Genomic DNA, 21,678 nt, shown 5'->3' on the forward strand with positions numbered 1-21,678 from the left:
CATGTTTATATTACTGCAACAATGGAAATGTTTAAGTTGTAGGTGAGTCTGTGTAGGAGGATGCAGAGTAGTCTTCTATCATTGCTCAGCAGTTCACTCCAAGATCGTGTCAATGTTTTCTAAGGAAATGGACAAGCTTATGAAGGAAGTTGGTGAGCACAAAAAGTCTAGAAAATCCCATGCATTAAAAAGAATATTGGAGAGATAAAATATATTGAATGAGGTGAACACATAAAAGACATAAGCTTGGTCATGCATATACCTCCATCTATAATGCAGAGGCTTTTTTATACTTGTGAGAACATTCAAAACAATATTATATTACTAGTTTTGGAAAGCTTTGCTGAGATATTCAAGGATAATATGGTCTGTTTGAAAAGCTTGAAAAGTATCTCATGCAGTGGATAGATAATCATAAACTTTGAAACCATGAGGCACTACATACCTTTGAAGATCTGAAGAAGAAGATGAAAGAGTTTGATCATTTGGTAAAGAAGTCAAGCTTCAGCTTCAAGTCCAGAATGGAATAGAAGGATTTAACGACTATGCAGGACAGCAGCATTTGAAGATTGTAGAGGAAGCAGCTTCTTGGTAATGAACTTACAGCAGTTTTTATCACTGAATTAGCGAAAACTATTGACAGAGGTAGCTAACAACGTTTTCATTAATACCAATTCTCTTGGTAAAATTTGGCTTTTTAAAAATGAATGCCATCTTACCAGAGAAAAAAAAAAGAGCCAGGGCATCGCACATCCGAAGATGGGCTGACACAATTTTTAAGTGAAAATTTAAAGTTGATGTTAAACTAAAACCTGTGTATTTGTATAACTCTGAGCATCCAGGGCCCTTAGTTGAAGAGTAAATTGTATTTTATATGGTTCTCAAATCGTAACACTTTGGTTGACAAAGCAGGCATTCAGTCATTATACAAGGAGTCATAATTTGTGACAGTTCATTTCTTTGGGGTGTGGAGTCTTACAAAAACATAAAGAGTTAAGGTTGAGATTTGAGTTAATTTTTGTTTAATAAAATAAAGAGCTGATGAAGAAATTGTTGAGTAGGTGCTGCTGTGAAGAAAGATAGTTTGGATGATAAACTAAGAAAAGGCTTTTTTGTTTGTTTGTTTTTCGTCTCAGCATGGATATTAGAACTGTTTTTTAATCCTTAATTCTTTTTTGCCAGTGATGACATAATCCCTTTGCGTGGGGGGGGGGTGGAGCACTGTGTGCCTTCACAGGCTGTGGCTTCTTTGAGTCTTTGGTGATACTCTGATGGTTAGAGGCACTTTCTGGTTAGATCCCAAACATGGAAGTTCCTTCAGGTTTCAGTTTTAAGTAAGAATGTCTGTCCCTGCAAAATGAAAGTCAAAAGCTCTTCGGGAAAAGTCAGTTCACCAAGCTTGTTGAAAGGACTTGTTTAAGAGAAGTGGTTGGATTTTGATCATGTTGGGTCTTTTCATTTTTTTTTTTAAAGATTTTATTTATTTGACAGAGAGAGACACAGTGAGAGAGGGAACACAAGCAGGGGGAGTGGGAGAGGGAGAAGCAGGCTCTCCGCCGAGCAGGGAGCCTGATGCAGGGCTCGATCCCAGGACTCTGGGATCATGACCTGAGCCGAGGCAGACACTTAACGACTGAGCCACCCAGGTGCCCCATGTTGGGTCTTTTCAAATAATGCCCAAAAGAAGAAAATACTTGCCTAAGCAAAGAGTGACATGCACATATTTTTCTGGTGTATGTATCTGTATCTGTGAAAAATGTATTACTCCAGGCTGCTATATTCCCTAAGAAAAGGTATCGCCTACATGTCAGGGCTGACTAGTGATTATCAATAGGACACTCTTACCTTTTAAATTTCTTTTAAATTTCCTTACGTAGGCTGTGTTTTTCTTATATTGATTATCTCTTATACAGATGCCTTCATTGTTAAACAGAAGAAAAATCAATTATTTGCATGACTATAATTAGCAGTTCAACTAAAATCAATTTAACAGATATTTATTGGCTCTTTATTCTAGATAATAAACTGCACTATGTAGTAGAGGGATGAAGAAAAAAGATGTAAGATACAATTATTGCTTTGAGAATTAGTAGGACCCAGATAAGTGAATACATCATATTGGAATTCTTTTGTTTTTGTAGTTATTCTAAAATATTATCTACAAATAAATACATTTTAAATAAATATTACTATGTCCTCTCTCCGTTTATCTATTTGTTATAACATAAGGGTGCTCTACTACCCCTGTGGCCAGAAACTTCAAATTCCATATTTCTTAAGTAAATGACTATTTTTTTTAAGTAGTTAAATAATTTAATATAATACTAACCTACCTTTAGCGGATAAGCCATAACACTAAATGAAATATGATAAATATTACAACAGAAATATGTATATCATGAAAAAGATACAAATATGAAGGGGACACACATTCTACCTAATTTTAAATTGTGGGATGTTGATACTTGAGCTGGACTCTTCAGGACAAATACATTTTCTGGACAGGTAAGGGACAGACATTGCTGGAAGTGGGAACGTAATGATCAGTGTGTTCATTCTGAGCAAACAGGCATGGAAGTGTTTAGTTTATTTGATGAGGAACCAGGCACAGATGTGGCCAGGGCTTCGGAAGCAGGAAGGGTGGGGTAACTTGAGATGAGGATTAACAAGGTGACACAGGCTGAACCCTGAAGGGCCTTAAGCAGTGCCTGAAAAGCCTTCAGGAAAGCTGAAGCAGCTGAAAGCAGCAATAAGTATATGTTACATTCCTAAAATGCATTGTGTCCGTGGCTGGTTTTCCTCACTTCTCCCAAGTTACTTCTGAATGTGTAAGTGCTTATGTTCTGAAAGTACAGAAAGATTCATTAAGTGCCCCTACGATACTTTTTTACTTGAAACATTTATTTAGGGGGAAAAAAAAACCAATCTGCTGCTTTGTTTCTTTCTGTTTTTAATTAAACCGAGTCTTGGCAGTCATTTCTGCGGGGCTTTCCACAAGGGACTGAACCTTTAGTGACTCATCAAAATTTGTTGTAAATTCTAAAAACACTAGGCAGTTTAGATATATCATACTTTTTTTAAAAGCCTCATTTATTTAGTGCTACCCTTGAGCACAATAATGTATACCTGAAAACCTTGAGTTTTGCACTGAGAATTCAATTTAATATGTTTGACCAGTTCCAAGGTACAGTGTGCTGTGCTAGGCCTCCAGTAGAGGGTGAAAATAAACCCACTGAACAGTAGTAATCCCACCTGAATGTAGACAAGCCAGAAAATATAGGATAGACCATATGGAAGAGGATCCCAAGTGTAAAATCTACGTGGAATGACTGCTCACTTGGAATGACTATTTCTAAGCAAGGAGTTTGCATCTGTAAGTGCTTTGCCTTGGTAAAATTAATTTGTGCTATGGATTAGGGGTCAGAGACAAGTTTGAAGGCCACTGCAACCATTTCCAGCCAGTGATTTGTAAACTGTGTACCAGAGGACACGAGTGCTGAGGGAAGTAGGAGTGCTTATTTTCCAAACATCAACATGCTGTTTATCAAACACTAAGGATTTTATTTTTTTTAGAGAGAAAGAGAGCGAGAGAAATGTGTGTACGCATGCGAGGGTGGGTGGTGGGGCGTCTGGGGGCAGAGGGAGAGAGAGAGAATCTTAAGCAGGTGCCTCTCCCAGCGCAGAGCCCGTCGCGTTGCCGCAGAGCGCTGTAAGATCATGACCCTGAGATCATGGCCTGAGCTGAAATAAAGTCGGACGCTTAACCAAATGAGCCACTCAGGCACCCCAAGCACTTACGATTTTAAACTGCCCAAAGACGAAAGGCACAGCCTAGGGAATATAGTCAGCGACGCTGTGAGAGCACCGTATGGGGACAGCTGGTGGGGAGTAGAGGGTAAAGTACAGAGCTGTCCAATCACTCTGTGGTACACCTGAAACCAATGTAACACTGGGTGTCAACTATACTTCAGTTCAAAAAAAAAAAAAAACTCACCCATAGGAAAAAAAATGAACTATCGAAGGAACCTTTTAAAACTCTTTTCTTCAATTAAGATGTCAGCCATTGGTCCTTCTTAAGATTTTAAAATACTGCCTTCGTTAATTTTTAGTTGCTTTAAAAATTTGAAAAAAAAAGCTTTATGCAGTGGCAGTATTGTGGCCAGTGAGGTTTATCCGAGGCGCGATTATTGCTAATTAAAAATCTGAAAAAAAACCTTGGTCAAGACAGAAGACAGTCAGGGCTTGAACATGGGTGATGGTAGTAGGGATAAAAAGGAGACAATGACTGAAAGAGATATTACTGAGCAGTGAAAACAAACACAAAATTGGGCAACTGTTTAATAAATAATTCGGAATGATGATTCTGGAAGTCAGGAAAAAGGATGAGGTACATAGAAATCTGTTAATTATCCACTAGGAAAATCAAAGTTAAACAGAACTTTGGAGAATAGCCACATAAAGGAAATGGGAGAAAGATGATGGCTCAGTGAAGAGCAGAGTGGGTGGGGGAGCCTGGCTTCTTCAGCATCCTGGAAGTCAAGGAAGGAGTGTCCAGAACGAGTGGACAGAGAGTGGAGTCTGACGGAGGCTACTGGAATTAGTAGTTACGTATGGGCCAGTTGACGGGTGATCAGAATATTGGGATAAAAACCGGCAAGCAAAAGTGGGTGGTAAGAAGGGCAAGGCGATGGATGCAGAGGAGCGGTTTGTGGAGTTGGTCAGCAAAGGGAAGACATAAGAGAAAGGACTAGTTTGAAGTCATAGCTGAGACAAGGAAAGGTTGTATACTATCAGGGACGGGAAAGAAGAAGGCCAGGAAGAGGAAGAGAGGGAAGATAGAGGCCACAGAGAAGCTTATGATTGCATTACAGTTCAAGAGACATTGAGATCAAAGCACAAAAGCATGGTGGAAAAGGTATCTTTGTAGTTTATATAAAAATAAAATGATTTTATTCTCAGAGAATTGTAACAATATCTGGTATAATCAATTATTCTGAAGAAAAAAATCCTAAACTGCTTTAAGGTGATCTTTGTTTAGTGTGATGATTTATCTAAGAATTACTGTAAGGTCCAGAACCCTTTATTTCTCTGGCTATGGTAAATACTTCCTGTAAGTTGAACATAGGGGATATTTCTGAAGTGCGTACTTAGGATAATCATAAATATAGCCAAGTCTCTGTGATAAATGCTTTTAGACCAATTACTGACATGCTCAATTGAATACTAATACCTCCCATGAAATGGCTTTAATATAAGTAAAATGACAGGTGCTGTGCAGTAAAAGGACACATAAAGCTTTGCATTAGCTTGTCTCCAGGGTTACCATCTGTGCTGATCTGAAGTTTTAATACATGGGATTTCTCAACGCTCTGCAAAGACTATATTTTCAGGCTAGGTATCAGAAGTGTGTAAAAACAACTTGGGAGCGGGGCGCCTGGGTGGCTCAGCCGTTTAGCGTCTGCCTTCGGCTCAGGTCATGATCCCAGGGTCCTGGGATCAAGTCCCGCATTGGGTTCCTTGCTTGGCGGGGAAGCCTGCTTCTCCCTCTCCCACTCCCCCTGCTTGTGTTCCCTCTCTCGCTGTCTCTCTCTCTCTCTCTGTCAAAAAAATAAATAAAAATCTTTAAAAAAAAAAACAACAACTTGGGAGGAATTTACACTATTTGGTCTGCATCCATGATGACTTTGGCCACTCAGTTGTTCTAGAGAAACACGTCTGTATCCTGTTAGAAAGTCTGTGTGATGATTGCTGATGTGGCTAGAATATCAGGATTGATTGACCCTATTTTGCATATCCAAGCAAAGATGTTAGTTTACGTATTTACTACTAAATGATATTCTGGACAAAATTGAGTAGCAAAACATTTGAAAATTGGAATGACTTCTACCAAGTTTCCATAATTAATATTCCATAATTAATATCCAAGTTTCAAAAAATATTAAAATTTTTTTTAAAAAGTAATAACATTTGAAATTTGGAACCCATAAATATAAAAAATAAATGATATTTTTATAATTTAGAAGGAAAAGAGACACTGCTTTTACTTCAGCAATCTGTAGAATTTTACATTTCTTGATTTCAGATATTTCTTCTTTTTTTTTCAGCAAACATTTATTGAGGACCTTCTTTGTCCCAGGTATTAGGCTAGGCCTTGGGTTTGCCAGGTTATATTGAGATTTTCTCTCTGTCTTGCAATCTAGAGGGAAATACAGACCTGCATTAATGAAGTAAACCACTATTTTTAAATATCATCATGCATTTGGAGCAAGGTGTTATGAGAGAGCATAGGGGGCTACACCTACCAAGTATTGGGAAAGTTTGGACAAAACACTGTCTATGTTGAGTTGTAATGATTTGGAAGTTAGCCCAGCAGAGGGGGAAAGGGATATGTGTATAACATGCAATGGGACTAGCATGTGAATGGAATGGCTAAGCTAAAGAGACACAGGTGGATTCAGGAAAATCCAAGTCCATTTAGCTGAAATAGAGTGGCTTGTGGGGGGTGGGGTTGAGAAAGGGTGGTGGGGCCTCAGTGAGAGAGGAAGGCTGGAAGGGAAGCAGGTGTTAAATCATGTCAAGTCTTATAAACTATCTCAAGGAATTAGGGCTTTAATGTGGGGGCAGATAGAGCAATTAATGGATACTGGGACAAATTTATTATCACAATCTCCTCCTTCATTATTGTCATCATTGGCATTATCATTTTTTTAAGATTTTACTTATTTATAGACAGAGAGAGAGAGAGCACAAGCAGGGGGAGGGGCAGGCAGAGGGAGAGGGAGAAGCAGGCTCCCCGCTGAGCAAGGACCCTGGGATCATGACCTGAGCCAAAGGCAGACGCCTAACCAACTGAGCCACCCAGCGGCCCCAGCATTATCATTTTTTGAACTCTTCCTGTGTGCCAGGCAATATTAAGTCCTTTCATGCATTTTTTTTTTTTTTACTTTTCACTATGACCTTCCTTATAAGTACTATTAACATTTCTATTTTATTTTATTTTTAAAGATTTTATTTATTTGACAGAGACACAGCGAGAGAGGGAACACAAGCAGGGGGAGTGGGAGAGGGAGAAGCAGGCTTCCCGCTGAGCAGGGAGCCCGATGCGGGGCTCGATCCCAAGACCCTGGGATCATGACCTGAGCCGAAGGCAGATGCTTAACGACTGAGCCACCCAGGTGCCCCAACATTTCTTTCTTTCTTTCTTTCTTTTTTTTTTAAATAAAGGAACAAGCAAGGGAATGTACTTAATTTTCTTGAGGCCAGAAGTTAGCAAGAAGCATAGCTGGAAATCATGCCCAGGTTTTTCTGACGTCACCATCCCTGCCTCTCTGTTCTGCTGCTCTTCCCTAGAAAATGACTGCATCCCACAAGGAGCCCTCAGCCTGTAGTGTGCTGCAGAAGAATGTTTTAGATGAGAACTAAATAAAGTGGGGCTACTTATAAGGTCATTGTTATTATGCAGGCATGAGATCGTGGACACTGGTGGTACGAATGGAGAAAAGTGGCCATATTCTAAAGATATCACAGAGGTAGAATAACCAGGCCTAGTGCCTAATTGGATGTGTGGAGCAATATTTCTGGCTTGGAATATTGAATACACTTCAGGAAGTGTATTTATAAAATCTGCCTGGCTTATTGGTACTCTACAAAGCAGGAATGCCAGAATAATTAAGCTTATACATTGCTGGTAGGATTGTAAACTGGTACACCTTCTATGAAAGGCAATCTACCAGTTTCTTTAAAATTAAAAATATGCATAGATTTGACCCAGAAATTTTACTTCCAGGTATTTATCCACAAACATGCATTTACATTGTATCTTATATATAAGGATATACACTGCAGCCTTGCATGTAATTGCAAATATCAGAAGCAAACTAAATCTCCTTTAGTGTGAGATGAGCTAATAAATTAGGGTAAATCCATTCAGTGAAATGATACACAACTCTTAGAGGTAATGAGGCATCTCTATGTTTGGACCCATAGGGAAATATTGTATATAGGCTTATGATTATGCATGTATGTGAAAATACAAAGTGCCAAAGAAAGTGTGTATAATAGGCTACCATTTTGTGAAGACTAAGTAGATGGATAGATGGGGAGATGAGTAGATAGCTAGGAATAGTTTGGTATGGATAGAAATCCAGAGAATATCCCTATGAGGATAAGATACTGGTAGTAATAATTGCAGTGAAGGGGATCTGACTGGATGGCTGGGACAGAGGATAGGAAAGGGAGAACTGTGTATCTTCATTGTATATCCTTTTGATTTTGCTCTATATGCATAAATTTATTATTTTAAAATTAACAAGATAATATAAATTATAAAAATTCAAGGCAGAACCCTCTTTTTAAAAATCTTATCTCTAGAGAAACATCTATAAGATAAAGGGAAAAGGCAAATTCTTAGCTTGGTTTTCTTGTTTATTTTAAGGATTTGTCCCTATATGTAACTAGAATTTTCACAAGAAAAAGAATATCTTTCCCCAGTGATTGACTTATATTCTTCCAAATCTCTGGAGGTCCTGAAATTCATAATACAAATATGAGACTATAAGGAAAAAAGTTCATGTTCGAACCATTATTTTTTAGTCCTTCAATTCGTATTGCTGCTAAAGTATCACATTTTTGTCCACTAGTTCATTGACAGCTGGAGAGTACTGGTACTTATCTAGATGCTTTGGAGATTGAACATAAAAAATAATTTTTGACCTTTTAAACTTAGTTTATTGAAGCAAGTAAAAATAACATACATGAAAAATTATGTACACATTTTTATGCTTAATATATTTTAATTACTAAATTGGATGTAAGTTCAGAAAGAGAGGAGATCAGAGAAGCCTGAGACTATGAGGCAAGAGTTCCTAGGATATGGGGGGCTTGTATTGATCCTTGAAGAATTTGGATACTTGCAATTAGAGAAGAAAGAGAACGTCAGGCCACAGATTAAGAATCAGAACTTTGTAGTCTAGTCAGGGCACAGGAATGAGCATTTGAGCAAGCAAGCTCAACCAGAGTAGGGAAGCTAGGTTGGGAAATACTGGTATTAGTCCATAGGGAAACCAGAAAGCAAGGAAGAGGCCTTTGATCTGATAATAATAAGGAAACCACCCTGAAAAACTCAAAATGTTCTAGTATTTTTTTGATTATTCATTTTTCTAAAATTTATTTTGAATATTTAGCATAAAAAGTTTTTTCTCTACTTAATGCATTTTATTCTTCACTTTATGCCCATTATCGCTTATAACGCCCTTAGTGAAATTAAACAAAATCCAATGAACCATTGGTCTTACCCAGTTTGAAATTTTTCTATAGTATTTAGTATCACCTTTCGACTCTAAGCTCTCTTTTTTCTAGGCAAAGCAAGGGCACTTCACTATGGACACTCGATAGTGCATATGGTCAGAACCTTTAATCATTTTCATTCTTCTTCCAAATAATTTTTTATAGATTTACTGTCTTAAGTATGGAGTATATCAAAACATATGTTTATCATATGGCAGGTTATTTAAACTGATCTTCATGGAATTTTAACATCTTAAAGATACAAAATCATTTATGTATTCATGGGACTAAGTTATGAAAATTCTTTTTTTACTTAAGTAAAATCACTTTACATAAGTTCTTTCATGTTATATAACTAAATGGCAAGGTGTTTACAATAAAATGAACATATTTGAATGTGGTATTCCTTTCAGCTCAATTTGGAGCCCCAGATCTTATTCATGAATAAAATGATTAAAAGAATTATTTTGGTAAAATATAATCTCAATAATCCATTGTTGTGTTCAGGGGTTATTCACTTTTTCTCTTCTCTTCTCTTCTCTTCTCTTCTCTTCTCTTCTCTTCTCTTCTCTTCTCTTCTCCTCTCCTCTCCTCTCCTCTTCCCTCCTCTTCCCTCCTCTCTTCTCTTCTCTTCTCTTCTCTTCCCTCCTCTTCCCTCTTCTCTTCTCTTCTCTTCTCTTCTCTTCTCTTCTCTTCTCTTCTCTCCTCTCCTCTCCTCTCCTCTCCTCTCCTCTCCTCTCTCTTCTCTTCTCTCTCTTTTCTCTCCCTTCTCGTAAGGCTCCAGGCCCAGCATGGAGCCCAGCACAGGGCTTGAACTCACAGTCCTGAGGTCAAGATCTGAGTTGAGATCGAGGGTCAGACATTTAAGTGACTGAGCCACCCAGGTGCCCCAGGTTATTCACATTTTTAATGAATATGTCAAATGAGGGATCTTGTATTAAATTCACATACTATTTTCCTTAACGTTGTGCTAAAGGAGTGACCTCAAGAGAACAGTTGTGCGTATGCTTATAACTTACAATCATGGCTGGGCATTCAGGCAAAGTCAAATCAATCCATATATTTTAAAAAGTTTTCCCTAATGTGAAAATACACTCTCTTTGTGACAGTGAGGCAGGTGGAGGCTGTTAGTAATGTTAGAATTTCGCCTGAAAGATATAAATTCATACTTAAGTGTGGAGAATGCTGTTGGGATTTGCATAAAGATTGTGAATCATGGGGGCCCCTGGGTGGCTCACTTGGTTAATGATTTGACTCTTGGTTTTGGCTCAGATCATGATCTCAGTGTTCTGGGATTGAACCTCGAGTCAGGCTCCGCTCTCAGCATGGAATCTGCTTTAGATTCTCTCTCCCTCTGCCCCTCCTGCTCATGCTCTCACTCTCATAAATGAATAAATCCTTATAAAAAAAGATTTTGAATCATCAAAATGTACAGAAAATTTAATCTCTCCTGAAAATCCTATTTTCTTTGGAAAGGTTTCACTGGCAAGCAATGAATCATTTAGTGCCATTTAAAGGGAATAACAAGTCCACCTCTAAGGCCTTTGAAAACATCACATCATAGTCTTTTTTGTGTTAACAAAATTTAGTAAACTTTATTGAATGTCTGGTGGGTATGTATGCTTGAAGAAATAAATTAGATAGTTATAGGATGCAAATGAAAATAAAAGATGATATAATACCAAAATAAATGCCAGAGTGATTATTGTAAATCATTATGAAGGGCCACTATGAATTTTTTTATGTTCATATATTTTATTCTTATAAATACCTAGGTATAAAATCAGAAAAAAATGCAGTTTTCTAATATTTATTTTATTTTATAAGTCCACATTTAATATAAACTTTTAAAAATCCAAGTTGGTAGTTATTACAGGTAAAGGGCATTGAGAAAAGACTGTACTTTTTAACAACATTGCCAGCATCTTAGGAAATTTTCCTGAACTTTAAGGAATAAAAAAAAAAAAAAAACCCTCCCAAAGAAAAATTAAACCAGGCTGAGTTCAACAGGCAAGGAAAACTTAATTCAAGACTTTTGCAATAAGGGACAGTGACTGATCTCAATTCTGCTGAAACAGAGGACAGGAGGGTTTAAGTGCTAGAGTGAGCTAGTTGAAAAGTACTGGAGGATGTTAGGAGGAGGTTGCTCAATGTGATCAGGCCATCTGTGTTTGCTGGTTGGTACTTAAAGAAGTTAGGCACCTATCCTCCCACAGAGACTGGGAGGTAGAGCACAATCTTTGATGGTTACATTTCCAATGGATGGAAGTTCTTAAGAAAGACATTACTGGGTTGTGCAACTGGCAATAAACTGATAGATTCTTATCTCAAAGGGGCAGAGAAAGATTTTACAATTGGAAGTTTTCTATAGTAAACACTATAAGAAAAGAGAGGTCAGGGGTCTAGAGTCAGGAAGAAGCCTGTCTAAAGTTGAGTCAGGTTGAAGGCAACAGTAAGAGGCTGTTTTGGTCAACCCTTCAGTTATATAAAGTTGCACCATATACATTGATAATACTTGGCCATTTTGACCTACAAAAACAATAGTTTCATATGGTTTGATCAAAGATCCTGAAATCAAATTTCTTCACATGTTATTCCTATATTCTTCAGAAGCAGGTAAATCTGGAATTGTTGTTTTTAATTATATTCTTTCTCACTCTAAAAAAGACTTAGGGAGGGTTTTATATTTATTTACATGCATGTATATATATATATGTGCATATGTTTGTATATGTATGTGTGTTTATCAAAAACAGGTTAAAAATTAAACTTGCCTGAAAAGGTAAAAAAAAGTTAGGATAAAAATGCAAACCTTGAAGCCTGGAATAGTTCTTAAAGAAATGTGACAAATTTGTTGCAGAGCTTCTCAGAAGTTAAAGCAAAGAAAGAAGGATAATGTCCCCATAGGATTAAAGCAACTCAGAATTTTAGAATAATAGTTTTCTTAGTGTTGAAACTTGGCACATTTTTGCTTTGAGTGCTCATAAGGGCAACATTTTTGTGTTGGTAAATATCCTGCTAAACCTTATAGCTGATTTCACAGGCCTGGATTTCACTTGTTTATTTATTATTATCTTTATTGACATCCCTCAATGCAAACTCTTGGCAAAACCCCAAAGTATAATTCAGTAAAAGTAATTTGGTTACATATTAAAATAATGACATCCAGATACACAGCTTTTTAAAAATAGAATTAAGAATTAAAATTATCTAGAATGAATTATATCAGACAATAGTACATACATTTTTATTTTTTTTTCTTTTTTGGTAATCGAACCCTTGATAAGAATCAGGTAATACAGATTTTGAGAGTTTGAAGTTACCAATTTTGGGAGCAGAATTTGGAGTTCCTCTGTCCTTAACAGATGGAAGTCCATATGCTTTAACAATTAACCAAGGGCAGGGTGGACTTGAAAACCTCTTTGGGAATGTAAGGAGACCATTTTAGATATAGATCTTATAGCTGCTTACTCAACTGGCAGACAAGGTCTATTAAAATTAGAATCCATTAGAATTATGGTTATTTCTCTCTTCCCCTGTAGCTGCTCATATGCCCTTGTATATACTGAGCAATTTTCAGAGTGCATTTTATTTTTTATTTTTTTACATGATGACATCTATGTTAGACAGTAAATTCTTTATGTGCAAAGACCATATTTTATTAATCTTGTGTCCTTCATACTTAGAGTCTGGTAAATAATAGGGCACACAAAATATTTTGTTGATTCTATGAATGATTTAAGAAAACTGAAGGAGTTTGATGTTTAACGTTATATATCAAATACGTAAAATTACCAACAAACCACAGACTGATTGCACCTCACCTCTGCCCCACATTTGTCACTTTGCAGTAGGTACAGAATCATAAAATATTGTGAGTAAAAGTCACCGAGTCACAAACATAATGGCAAACAATGCTAGTTTTCTCCCAATACCCACTTTTATCCCCAGTTTCTAATAGACACCTTGGTTTGTAGCTGCCTAGAATAATGGCTTCATTTTCTAGTCTCCAATAGAATAAGAGTGGCCAAGTGACTAAGCTGTGTCCTGTGAAGTGCAAGGAGAAATGTCATGTGTAAATTTCAGAAAGCATCCTTCTTTCCTTCTTCTTCTTGCTGACTGGAACACAGAGACTCTCTGGAGCTCAGCAGCCACTTGGAACATGTAGGGGAACCACATGGTGAGAATGGTAGAATGACAAGAAGGAAGCCTCCATCTTGTGTGTTTATAGAATTGCTGTATCTTCTTTGGACTTCTTAAGACTCAAGATTTGTTTATAGGAGAGAGAAATAAACTGTCTTTTCTAAGCCACTCTGAGTTTGGAATTTTTTTTTTTTTAATTTGCAGCCAAACCTAATGTTAGTAGTTTGGTCCGTATCTTCTTTAGAAATCCTTCCAAATCCCTAAGACTGGCTTTGCTCAGTCTTTTTGCTTCTATATACTCTGTGTAAACCTTTATTAGAAAACTTACTCCATTTTATTATAATCATCTTTTTTTTTTTTTTCAGGTTTTTTTTTTTTTTTTGCGAGAGAGAGAATGAGAGAGAGCACGAGAGGGAGGAGGGTCAGAGGGAGAAGCAGACTCCCTGCTGAGCAGGGAGCCCGATGCGGGACTCGATCCCGGGACTCCAGGATCATGACCTTAGCCGAAGGCAGTCGCTTAACCAACTGAGCCACCCAGGCGCCCTATAATCATCTTCTTTACATAAAACATTCTTTGAAGGCAGAAACATGTCTTATTTGTGTGTCATTTATCCTTATCCCTGAACTGTACCTGGGATAGTGTATGTACACATAGTATATCCTCAATGAATGTTTGTTTAATTGAACTGTACTGGGTTAATGACCTGAACTGAAGTCCCTAATACAGTACCATGGAGTTAATTGTGCCCTACAGAAATTTTGGTTCAAGATCATAGGACACACTGCAGAGTAGATGCTCATAAAAAGTGTGTGGAAAGGTTAGGTAAATACATACTGCCTTGCCTCCCACATGTTACTCAATAAAAATTCTCATTTGCTTAGAAGTAGTAGTGAATTATTATTTTTTTTTTGTTACAGCTTTGGACATGATAATAATTTGTGCCAAGGAGCTTTTTTTTTTTTTAATGTGTGCTATGGCCAATTAGGATCTTTGTTTTGATCCTTTTAGTACAAGTATATAAAACTAATTTAGAGAGCATAACTGATTGACCATATGGAGAAAAAAATTGGTGCATCTAAAAACACATTCTGTTCTTTCCCTGTCTTCTCTACTTCAGGGAATGAACATTGTATTAATCTTTAAACTTATTTTAAAGGTAAAGCATTCAGCTTATCATAGGGTTGATTTAATTTTATCTTTGGTTTATAATATGTCTTATATTTTGAGAAAAATATATTTTTTGTGTGTCTTATACCATGACAAAACTATTGACCTGGATGAAATACGTTTGTGAAAAGTCATATAGACTGGGTTCTATAGATAACATTTTATTTCTTTTCTTTGTAGGTTATTTCAAACTGTAAGTGCATCATTCCAGCAGCAAAGCTGAAATTCCCAGTGGTCTTGTCTACTTGACCTACTCATTCCCTGTTCTGAAATCTAGAGAAAACTTCTCCACAAGACTCCTCCATAAATTGCTGCAATGTCTGTATCTAATTTATCGTGGTAAGTGAATTACCTTCTAACCTAATCCATATGCATGCACATCCTCAAGCAGTATTTTGTGGGAAAATTGTACTGTCAGAACTGGAACAGAGAAAGAACTTTAAAAGTCTGGTTTCCAGAGATTGGTGTCCTGTGTTAAGGTAAGGAAAGCTACCTAGAATTTAAACTTTAACACTTTCAGCACTGTGATATCTGGGGACTCTGGAAAGGGTTCACGCCTTTTATGAATCCCAGTGACATCCCATGTCTTTCTTTCCAAACAACCTAGTGGAGAGATAAGTAGGAATCACACACTCATTCAGTGGTCCTAGCTACTGTTATAATCCCAGCTACAGGAAGAACAGGCTGCAAGGGAAGCTTTAAGGATTGGCTAGGTATTTTCTCATCAGTACTTTTCTTCAGACTTTCTATTTCAACAGATCTACCCAAACTAAAGGGAATAGAACTCTAATATGGAAGAGAAAATTCCATTATAGATTCATATCTTTAAATAGCTGGCATTCTGAATAATCTTTGACATCCAGTTCATGTTTAAATGCTGTTTGTAATTTAAAATAAGCGGTATGAAGATTTTTTTGGCATATAATCAACAACTTTTCTATGGCAACAGAGAGCAGTACTAGCAGGGATGAATTGGAAGCCATGTTTTTGGACTTTGGATTTTGTTTTTATAAATATAAAGAGGTGAATAAGTGATATGATACAAATTCACAGTATTCAATATGTGAGTATAAGAAAGACCTGGTAATATTGCCCATTTTCATAGGAGCCCATCTCATCCTTGTCTTTAATTTGTGCTGGAAATATAGATAGCATGAAAGACTGGTTTCTGCCACTTAGCTCCATCTGTTTATTTTTAGTTAAGTAAGCAATTTCTTTAGGGCAAAGGGTAGAATTATTTGTTTAGATTTAGAGTAGTGTTTCCAAAGGACCCAGTTTTTATGGGTTCCCTAGAATATGTCCTTGGATTCCTACTGGGTGCTAAGGATCTCAGTTTGCAAAAAAAGAAATGAATTAAAGAAGCTAAAATATATTCTGTAAAAATAAATGAAAAAACTATGTTATGAATTATTACTGTAAAACATTTTATATTATTAAAATAAAATCACCATTAAAATAAGAAAAAAATTCTATAGGGGCACCTGGGTGGCTCAGTCGTTAAGCGTCTGCCTTCGGCTCAGGTCATGATCCCAGGGTCCTGGGATCGAGCCCCGCATCGGGCTTCCCTGCTCGGCGGAGAGCCTGCTTCTCCCTCTCCCACTCCCCCTCTTGTGTTCCCTCTCTGGCTGTCTCTCTCTCTGTGTCAAATAAATAGGTAAAATCTTTAAAAAAAAAAAAAAAGAAAGAAAAAAATTCTATAGAATGTGTGAACCCCTTCAAACCCCTGGAAGATATTTTTTTAAAAAGATTTTATTTATTTATTCGAGAGGGAGAGAGAAAGAGCACAAGCGGTTGTGGTGGGGGGTGGGGAAGAGCAGAGGGATAGGGAGAAGCAGACTTCCCACTGAGCAGGGAGCCCAGCTCAGGGCTTGATTCCAGGACCCGGGGATGATGACCTGAGCCAAAGACAGATGCTTAACCAACTGAGCCACCCAGGCGCCCCCAAGCCCCTGGAAGATATTAAGGACGCATTTATTTAAAGAAATTACATGCCTGGCAAATGCATGTGTTGGAGATGAATCTTCAAAAAGCCGGCTGCCTGCCAAAGAAGAAAGAAAAAGATGAAGGGGAAGGGACAGGAAGGAGAACGAGGAGGAGGAGGAGAATATAATAAGAAGAGACAAATAAGAAGCAGGAGAGGGTGGAGGAAATTAAAACACAGGTTTGATTGTCATATCTCAAGATAGGGTGTGATGTGGCCTGGTTCCCAGAATCAGGACAGGGCAAACATTTGAAGCTGTCCTTGGTATGTACCTTGGCTAACAGCTGACTTGATGTGATGTAATGGTTTAGTCAAAGGCCATCCCTTCAATGTGATGTTAGGGCCATTCAAGATGCAGTGAACTCCACAAAGAGAAGTGATTGTATGTTGTGGTTCCAGCCCAGTTGTCTAGCACAGCTCTTAGAATTTGGTAGCTATTCTATACATTTATGCTGTGCAAATGAGTGAAAAAATGCAAAATAGGTAATTCAATGGCAAATAAATAGTTTCATTCTAAAAAATTTTTTTGATTGTGGGATATCTTAAAGAATCTGAATATCTGAAATTTGTTAGAATTCTTTCCATCTCAAAGGTACGAATTTTACAGAAATCTTGTAAAAGGTTTTTACAAGGGTCTGGCTCTCTGTTTTGAAATTCAGAAACTAAGACATGAAAATACTGACTGACATTGGAAGAGAAACTGGTTTGACAGATTATTAATTTAAAATAAGATATGTAATGTTTAACTGCATGGGATGCTTGATTTGGCCTGACCAGTGCATTCTGTGACTGTGGTGGAAAACTTCATGGGACTCTAAGTCAGAGGACTGGCTGATGATCAAATGATCATTGCAAGGAGAGTCATATGCTTCCAGGGTTCAAGGAATTCAGCTGGGGACAGGGTACACCTGGGGCGATGTATCTGTCAATAAGGATGTATCGGCCAGACACTCCCATCTGTTTCTTAGGGCAGCTTCTTCATGTCTGGGAATTAGAGGAACACTGTCAGTCTTTATCTCTGTGATTCTTTTGAGTTCCACTTCTGCCAGACTCCCCTCTGTTTGGCTATGTCACTAATGTTAGCAGAGTTTATTGTCAAAATCCACTTGAATCTGTGAACCGTTTGCTCTGCTTACCATGACATTGTACCTATCTAACCATATCCATGAGGTGATTTTAAAAGTTGACTCTGAGGCTTAATGGAAAGGGGGTGCCTAATTGTGATCCCTGCATGCAGTTGAAGAATTTAGAAATTCATGTTAACAACTATCCAAGCAATCCTCCCAGCTTTTAAATACCCAGTATAGGAAAATTATCTTTTTTGCATATTAAAAGAAACTTCCTTGCTCTAGTAGTTATGGGTATGACATTTGAAAAAAATATAAAATAATTTGGCCCTTTCATACAGAATCTCAAAAAGAAATACAATCTAGGAAATGTCCAAATTTCTGGGAAACCGTGCAGTGCCAATCAAGTAAGGAGAGTGGTAGGAATTGATTATAAGAATCACATGGTAACATACAACAGCTGTTTCATGAGTCTTCCTCTTCAGTAAATAATTACCAGAGGGAGGCAATGATTGAATTGACTTTGGTTGAGATAGAGACAAAGGGATGTACAAAATCAATTGCAGACATCTATAAACAGGTGACAGATTCCAGGCTATGATCTGAGGGAAAGAATTGTTACTGGTAGCAGAGGTAATTAACAGGAGATATGAGGAAGCAGAGAGAGTTGAAAAAGAGTCCTATTTCTATAGCACAAAGAGGGAAATGGTGTGATACCAAGGGGTATTTGAAAGGACTTTTAGTGCTTCTTCCCTGATGATCATCTTCAACCTGTCTGTTTTTTAATATTTTTATAAGATTATATGTAATATAAATATATAATGTATGTTTATATAACATATATGTATATAATGTTTCAAAACATTTGTTTCAAAACATTCAGTTTTTATGACATGAAAGCTAAGTAAATATTATCAAGAGTGAACATTTACATGGCATTTACCTTGTACCAGACACATTTTTAGACGCTTTGTGGATATTAACCCACATACTCCTCACACAACCTTGTTAGCGATGTAGCGTTGCTATTTGCATTTCCACAAGTGAGAATTTAGGCACAGAAACTTTAGTAGAAAGTTGCCCAATATGACACAGCCACTAAGTAGCAGAGTTAGGAAATGAACGCAGGCAGCCGGTTGGTACCCCTAACCACTTAACTGCCCATACAAAACAAACACTACCTGGTAAAGCGATACCTTTGCTATGTGTGTGTGGCTTCCAAACAAGTGCCCTGGTTCCCATTTCCAACCAGAATGTTTCCCTTAATTTCCTCAAATATAGATATCCTGGGGCCTCTCCTGGAAGGAAGTGAATATCTGGACCTGGGAACACGATCAGGCATTAGAATAGTATTGAGGGTAGAGTGGGGGTAGTGGATGAGTGCCCTAATTTCCTAGAGGAGGTAAAGAGGTTGTTGCCATCAGAAACTTAGGTGAACCTTCCACATTATATAAGGTGAGCTACCTAAACAACAAAATGTAAATCTTAGTTCTACTTGTCATGTGACAGGCTAGGAATTGTCAGGTTTTCATCATGATACAGAAGAAGCACAACAGAAAGATATCCGTACTTTGCTATAATTCAACTAAAATGACTCTTCCATTGCCCATCTCATAGAGACCCTCCACTACGAAATCACGTACTTTCTACTCCCCTGGCCCTATTGCACCCTTAGTTTCCATTGTATTAGTGTTACTGTACATATGTTAACCAGTATTCAGAGAGTGATCCTAGTGGTGGCTTAAATGATTTTGCCAAATGCCATCTTTTTGACACCAAATTGTTTTTTGTTACGATGCCTGTGCACATTTCAGCTTTTGTTCACAGCATCTTGAAGACTGTGGCACCTGATAGAGGTGAAGGTAATTGAACTAGAGCCAGGTATGGGAGAAAGAAGACACTGGATGAATGAAAGTAAGAGGCAAGGAGCCAGTCAAAATCTATTGAGCATCTGTAATGTGCTGTGCCCTAGGCTTACTACAGGGATGCTGTCTTAATGGGAAGTAATGATGACTCTTATAGGAGCTCATCTCTTAGCCAAGAAGACTAAGTAATCAAATAACTGACTTAATGTAGTAAGTGCTCTAAAAGGTACATCCAGGGTGGGGCACCCGGGTGGCTCAGTCTGTTGAGCTGCCGACTCTTGGTTTCAACTCAGGTGGTGATCTCAGGGTGGTGGGATTGAGCCCTGTGTCAGGCTCCACGCTCAGCGGGCAGTCTGCTTCAGGATTCTCTCTTTCCTTCTGCCCTTTCCCCCATGGTCTCACCCTTTCTCTGAGATAAATAAATCTTTAAAAAAATAAATAAAAATAAGTAAAAGGTATGTCCAGGGTGTTTGGGGAAACAAAATGGTTGTTTCTCCTGCAAGGGAAGAAATGGCTTATTTTTTAGGAGTGCAAATATGTCTCTTGCATTTACTGCTAAAAATAAAGGAGTATGCTAATTATGGAGAGTCAAACACTATAGAAAAATATAAAGCAGCAATAAGAAATGATCAAAATCCTACCATACGTAGAAAGCCACAGTTATACATGCTGAGATATATTCTTTTCTACTTATACTCACAAAGTTTTGCAAAACTGAACTCAAACCATGCATTATATTTGACATCTTCTGTTTTCACTTTGTAATTTCCATGGTCATCTCTCTGATGGATATAAAGCAACATCATCATGTGTAAAGGCTGGGTCACATTGTACGCCAGTAGCGTTATTTATTTCACTCATTTAGATTGGACCTTTTCTAATTTTCACTTTTTACTATTGGAAGTACTTCTGTTGTGAGGAAAATTATTAACTACTGCTGGGTCACAAGGTTCTGTGTCATTCAGAGCCCCTGATGAGGCCCTATGTTGTTAGCTCTCTGGATTGCAGACATCAAGGCTAGGGAGAAAATACGTGTTTCTGAGAAAGTGTCTTATCAACTCATTTCCTTTTTTACTTTAGAAAAGGACCTGTATTATACACTAACTATTTTACCCGATTAGTTCCGTATAAATACTGAAGATGTGCTAATTGTCAAGGAAATATTTACTTAGAGCTGATTAATAGAGTTTTATTAAAAGTCAACAAACCATTCCATCATGGATGCCCATAGATTGGAAATACAGTAAAGTCTGAATTGTGTAAGTTATTGATGTATTGACTAAATTTAGAAGTGGTAAATGGTCTTTATTGAATATTGAATATGCTTATAGTATAAAATATTATTATGAATGCTGGCAAGTTCAGTAACGCTCTCTAATAAGAGGTGAAAACTAATTTGACTTATCTTCTTTATCCAAAACTAATAGTGTGTTAGAACCCTAGAAATGAGACAGATGCAAAATTAGAAGTGTAGATACTTTGTCAGATTATTCACATTATAATATTTTTATTTAAGTTCTTTAATGAATACAAGAAAAAGTGAATCCCTCTATATCATTCTTTGGCACCAGTATTTAGGAGGAAAAAAAGATTCTGGAGAGACAGAAACAGTCTATTTGTATTAAAGAGGGGGAAAGTCAGAATCTTTTCTCAAAGGTTGCCTTAACCACTATTCTGCAAACTACTTTTCCTATTTGCACTGTTAAATGGCAGGCTCTCAGGGGCAATATTTGCAGTGGCAGAGGAAGTAGAGACTTGGATTACCTTTTTTTAAAGGGCTCAGAACTCACAGTGGGGAGAAATGTGGGTCAGTAGAGAGATTGCAAAGGGAAATTTTTTACCCTGAGTTGTATAGTAAAGGGTAAAAGTCAGAATTGTCAACAGTCTGTTACTGGAAGAGAGAGAGAAAGAGAGAGAGAGAAATTTAGACATAAAAAAAAGCTAATATTTCTAATTAAAAAAAGATGAGACTTTCTGAGTGATAGGAAAAGCTTAGGTGGCGAAATAACTGTATTACCCAGGATGGTAAGCGCATGTTGAATGAATGACTATTATATTAAGGTGCTGAGAAGAGAGAGTGGGTTTGAGAGCCTAAAATTTAAGAATCCTCATATGAGTGGGGATGTTCAGCTTGTAAAGGAGTAGATCCAGAACATAGAAGAGTAAGTT

The 21,678-nt window shown here is 37.4% G+C and overlaps 1 protein-coding gene and 1 pseudogene across 2 annotated transcripts in view; both read left to right on the forward strand.

Moving 5' to 3' along the window:
• Positions 1-4,133: 4,133 nt before the first annotated feature.
• On the forward strand, positions 4,134-4,250 carry LOC115937410 (U4 spliceosomal RNA; annotated as a pseudogene).
• A 10,694-nt stretch (positions 4,251-14,944) lies between these two features.
• Positions 14,945-21,678, forward strand: part of OXR1 (oxidation resistance 1) — a 354,710-nt gene continuing 347,976 nt past the window's right edge. For both annotated transcript variants that reach the window (XM_081816396.1, XM_081816397.1), the window contains exon 1: positions 14,945-15,075. In XM_081816396.1, the coding sequence (XP_081672522.1) occupies positions 14,966-15,075 (110 nt within the window). In that variant the 5' untranslated portion in view covers positions 14,945-14,965. The remainder of the gene's footprint in view (positions 15,076-21,678) is intronic.

Source organism: Leptonychotes weddellii, chromosome 4, assembly GCF_054177405.1.
Source record: "Leptonychotes weddellii isolate Sample4059 chromosome 4, ASM5417740v2, whole genome shotgun sequence".
In the NCBI taxonomy this organism is placed as follows: Eukaryota; Metazoa; Chordata; class Mammalia; order Carnivora; family Phocidae; genus Leptonychotes; species Leptonychotes weddellii.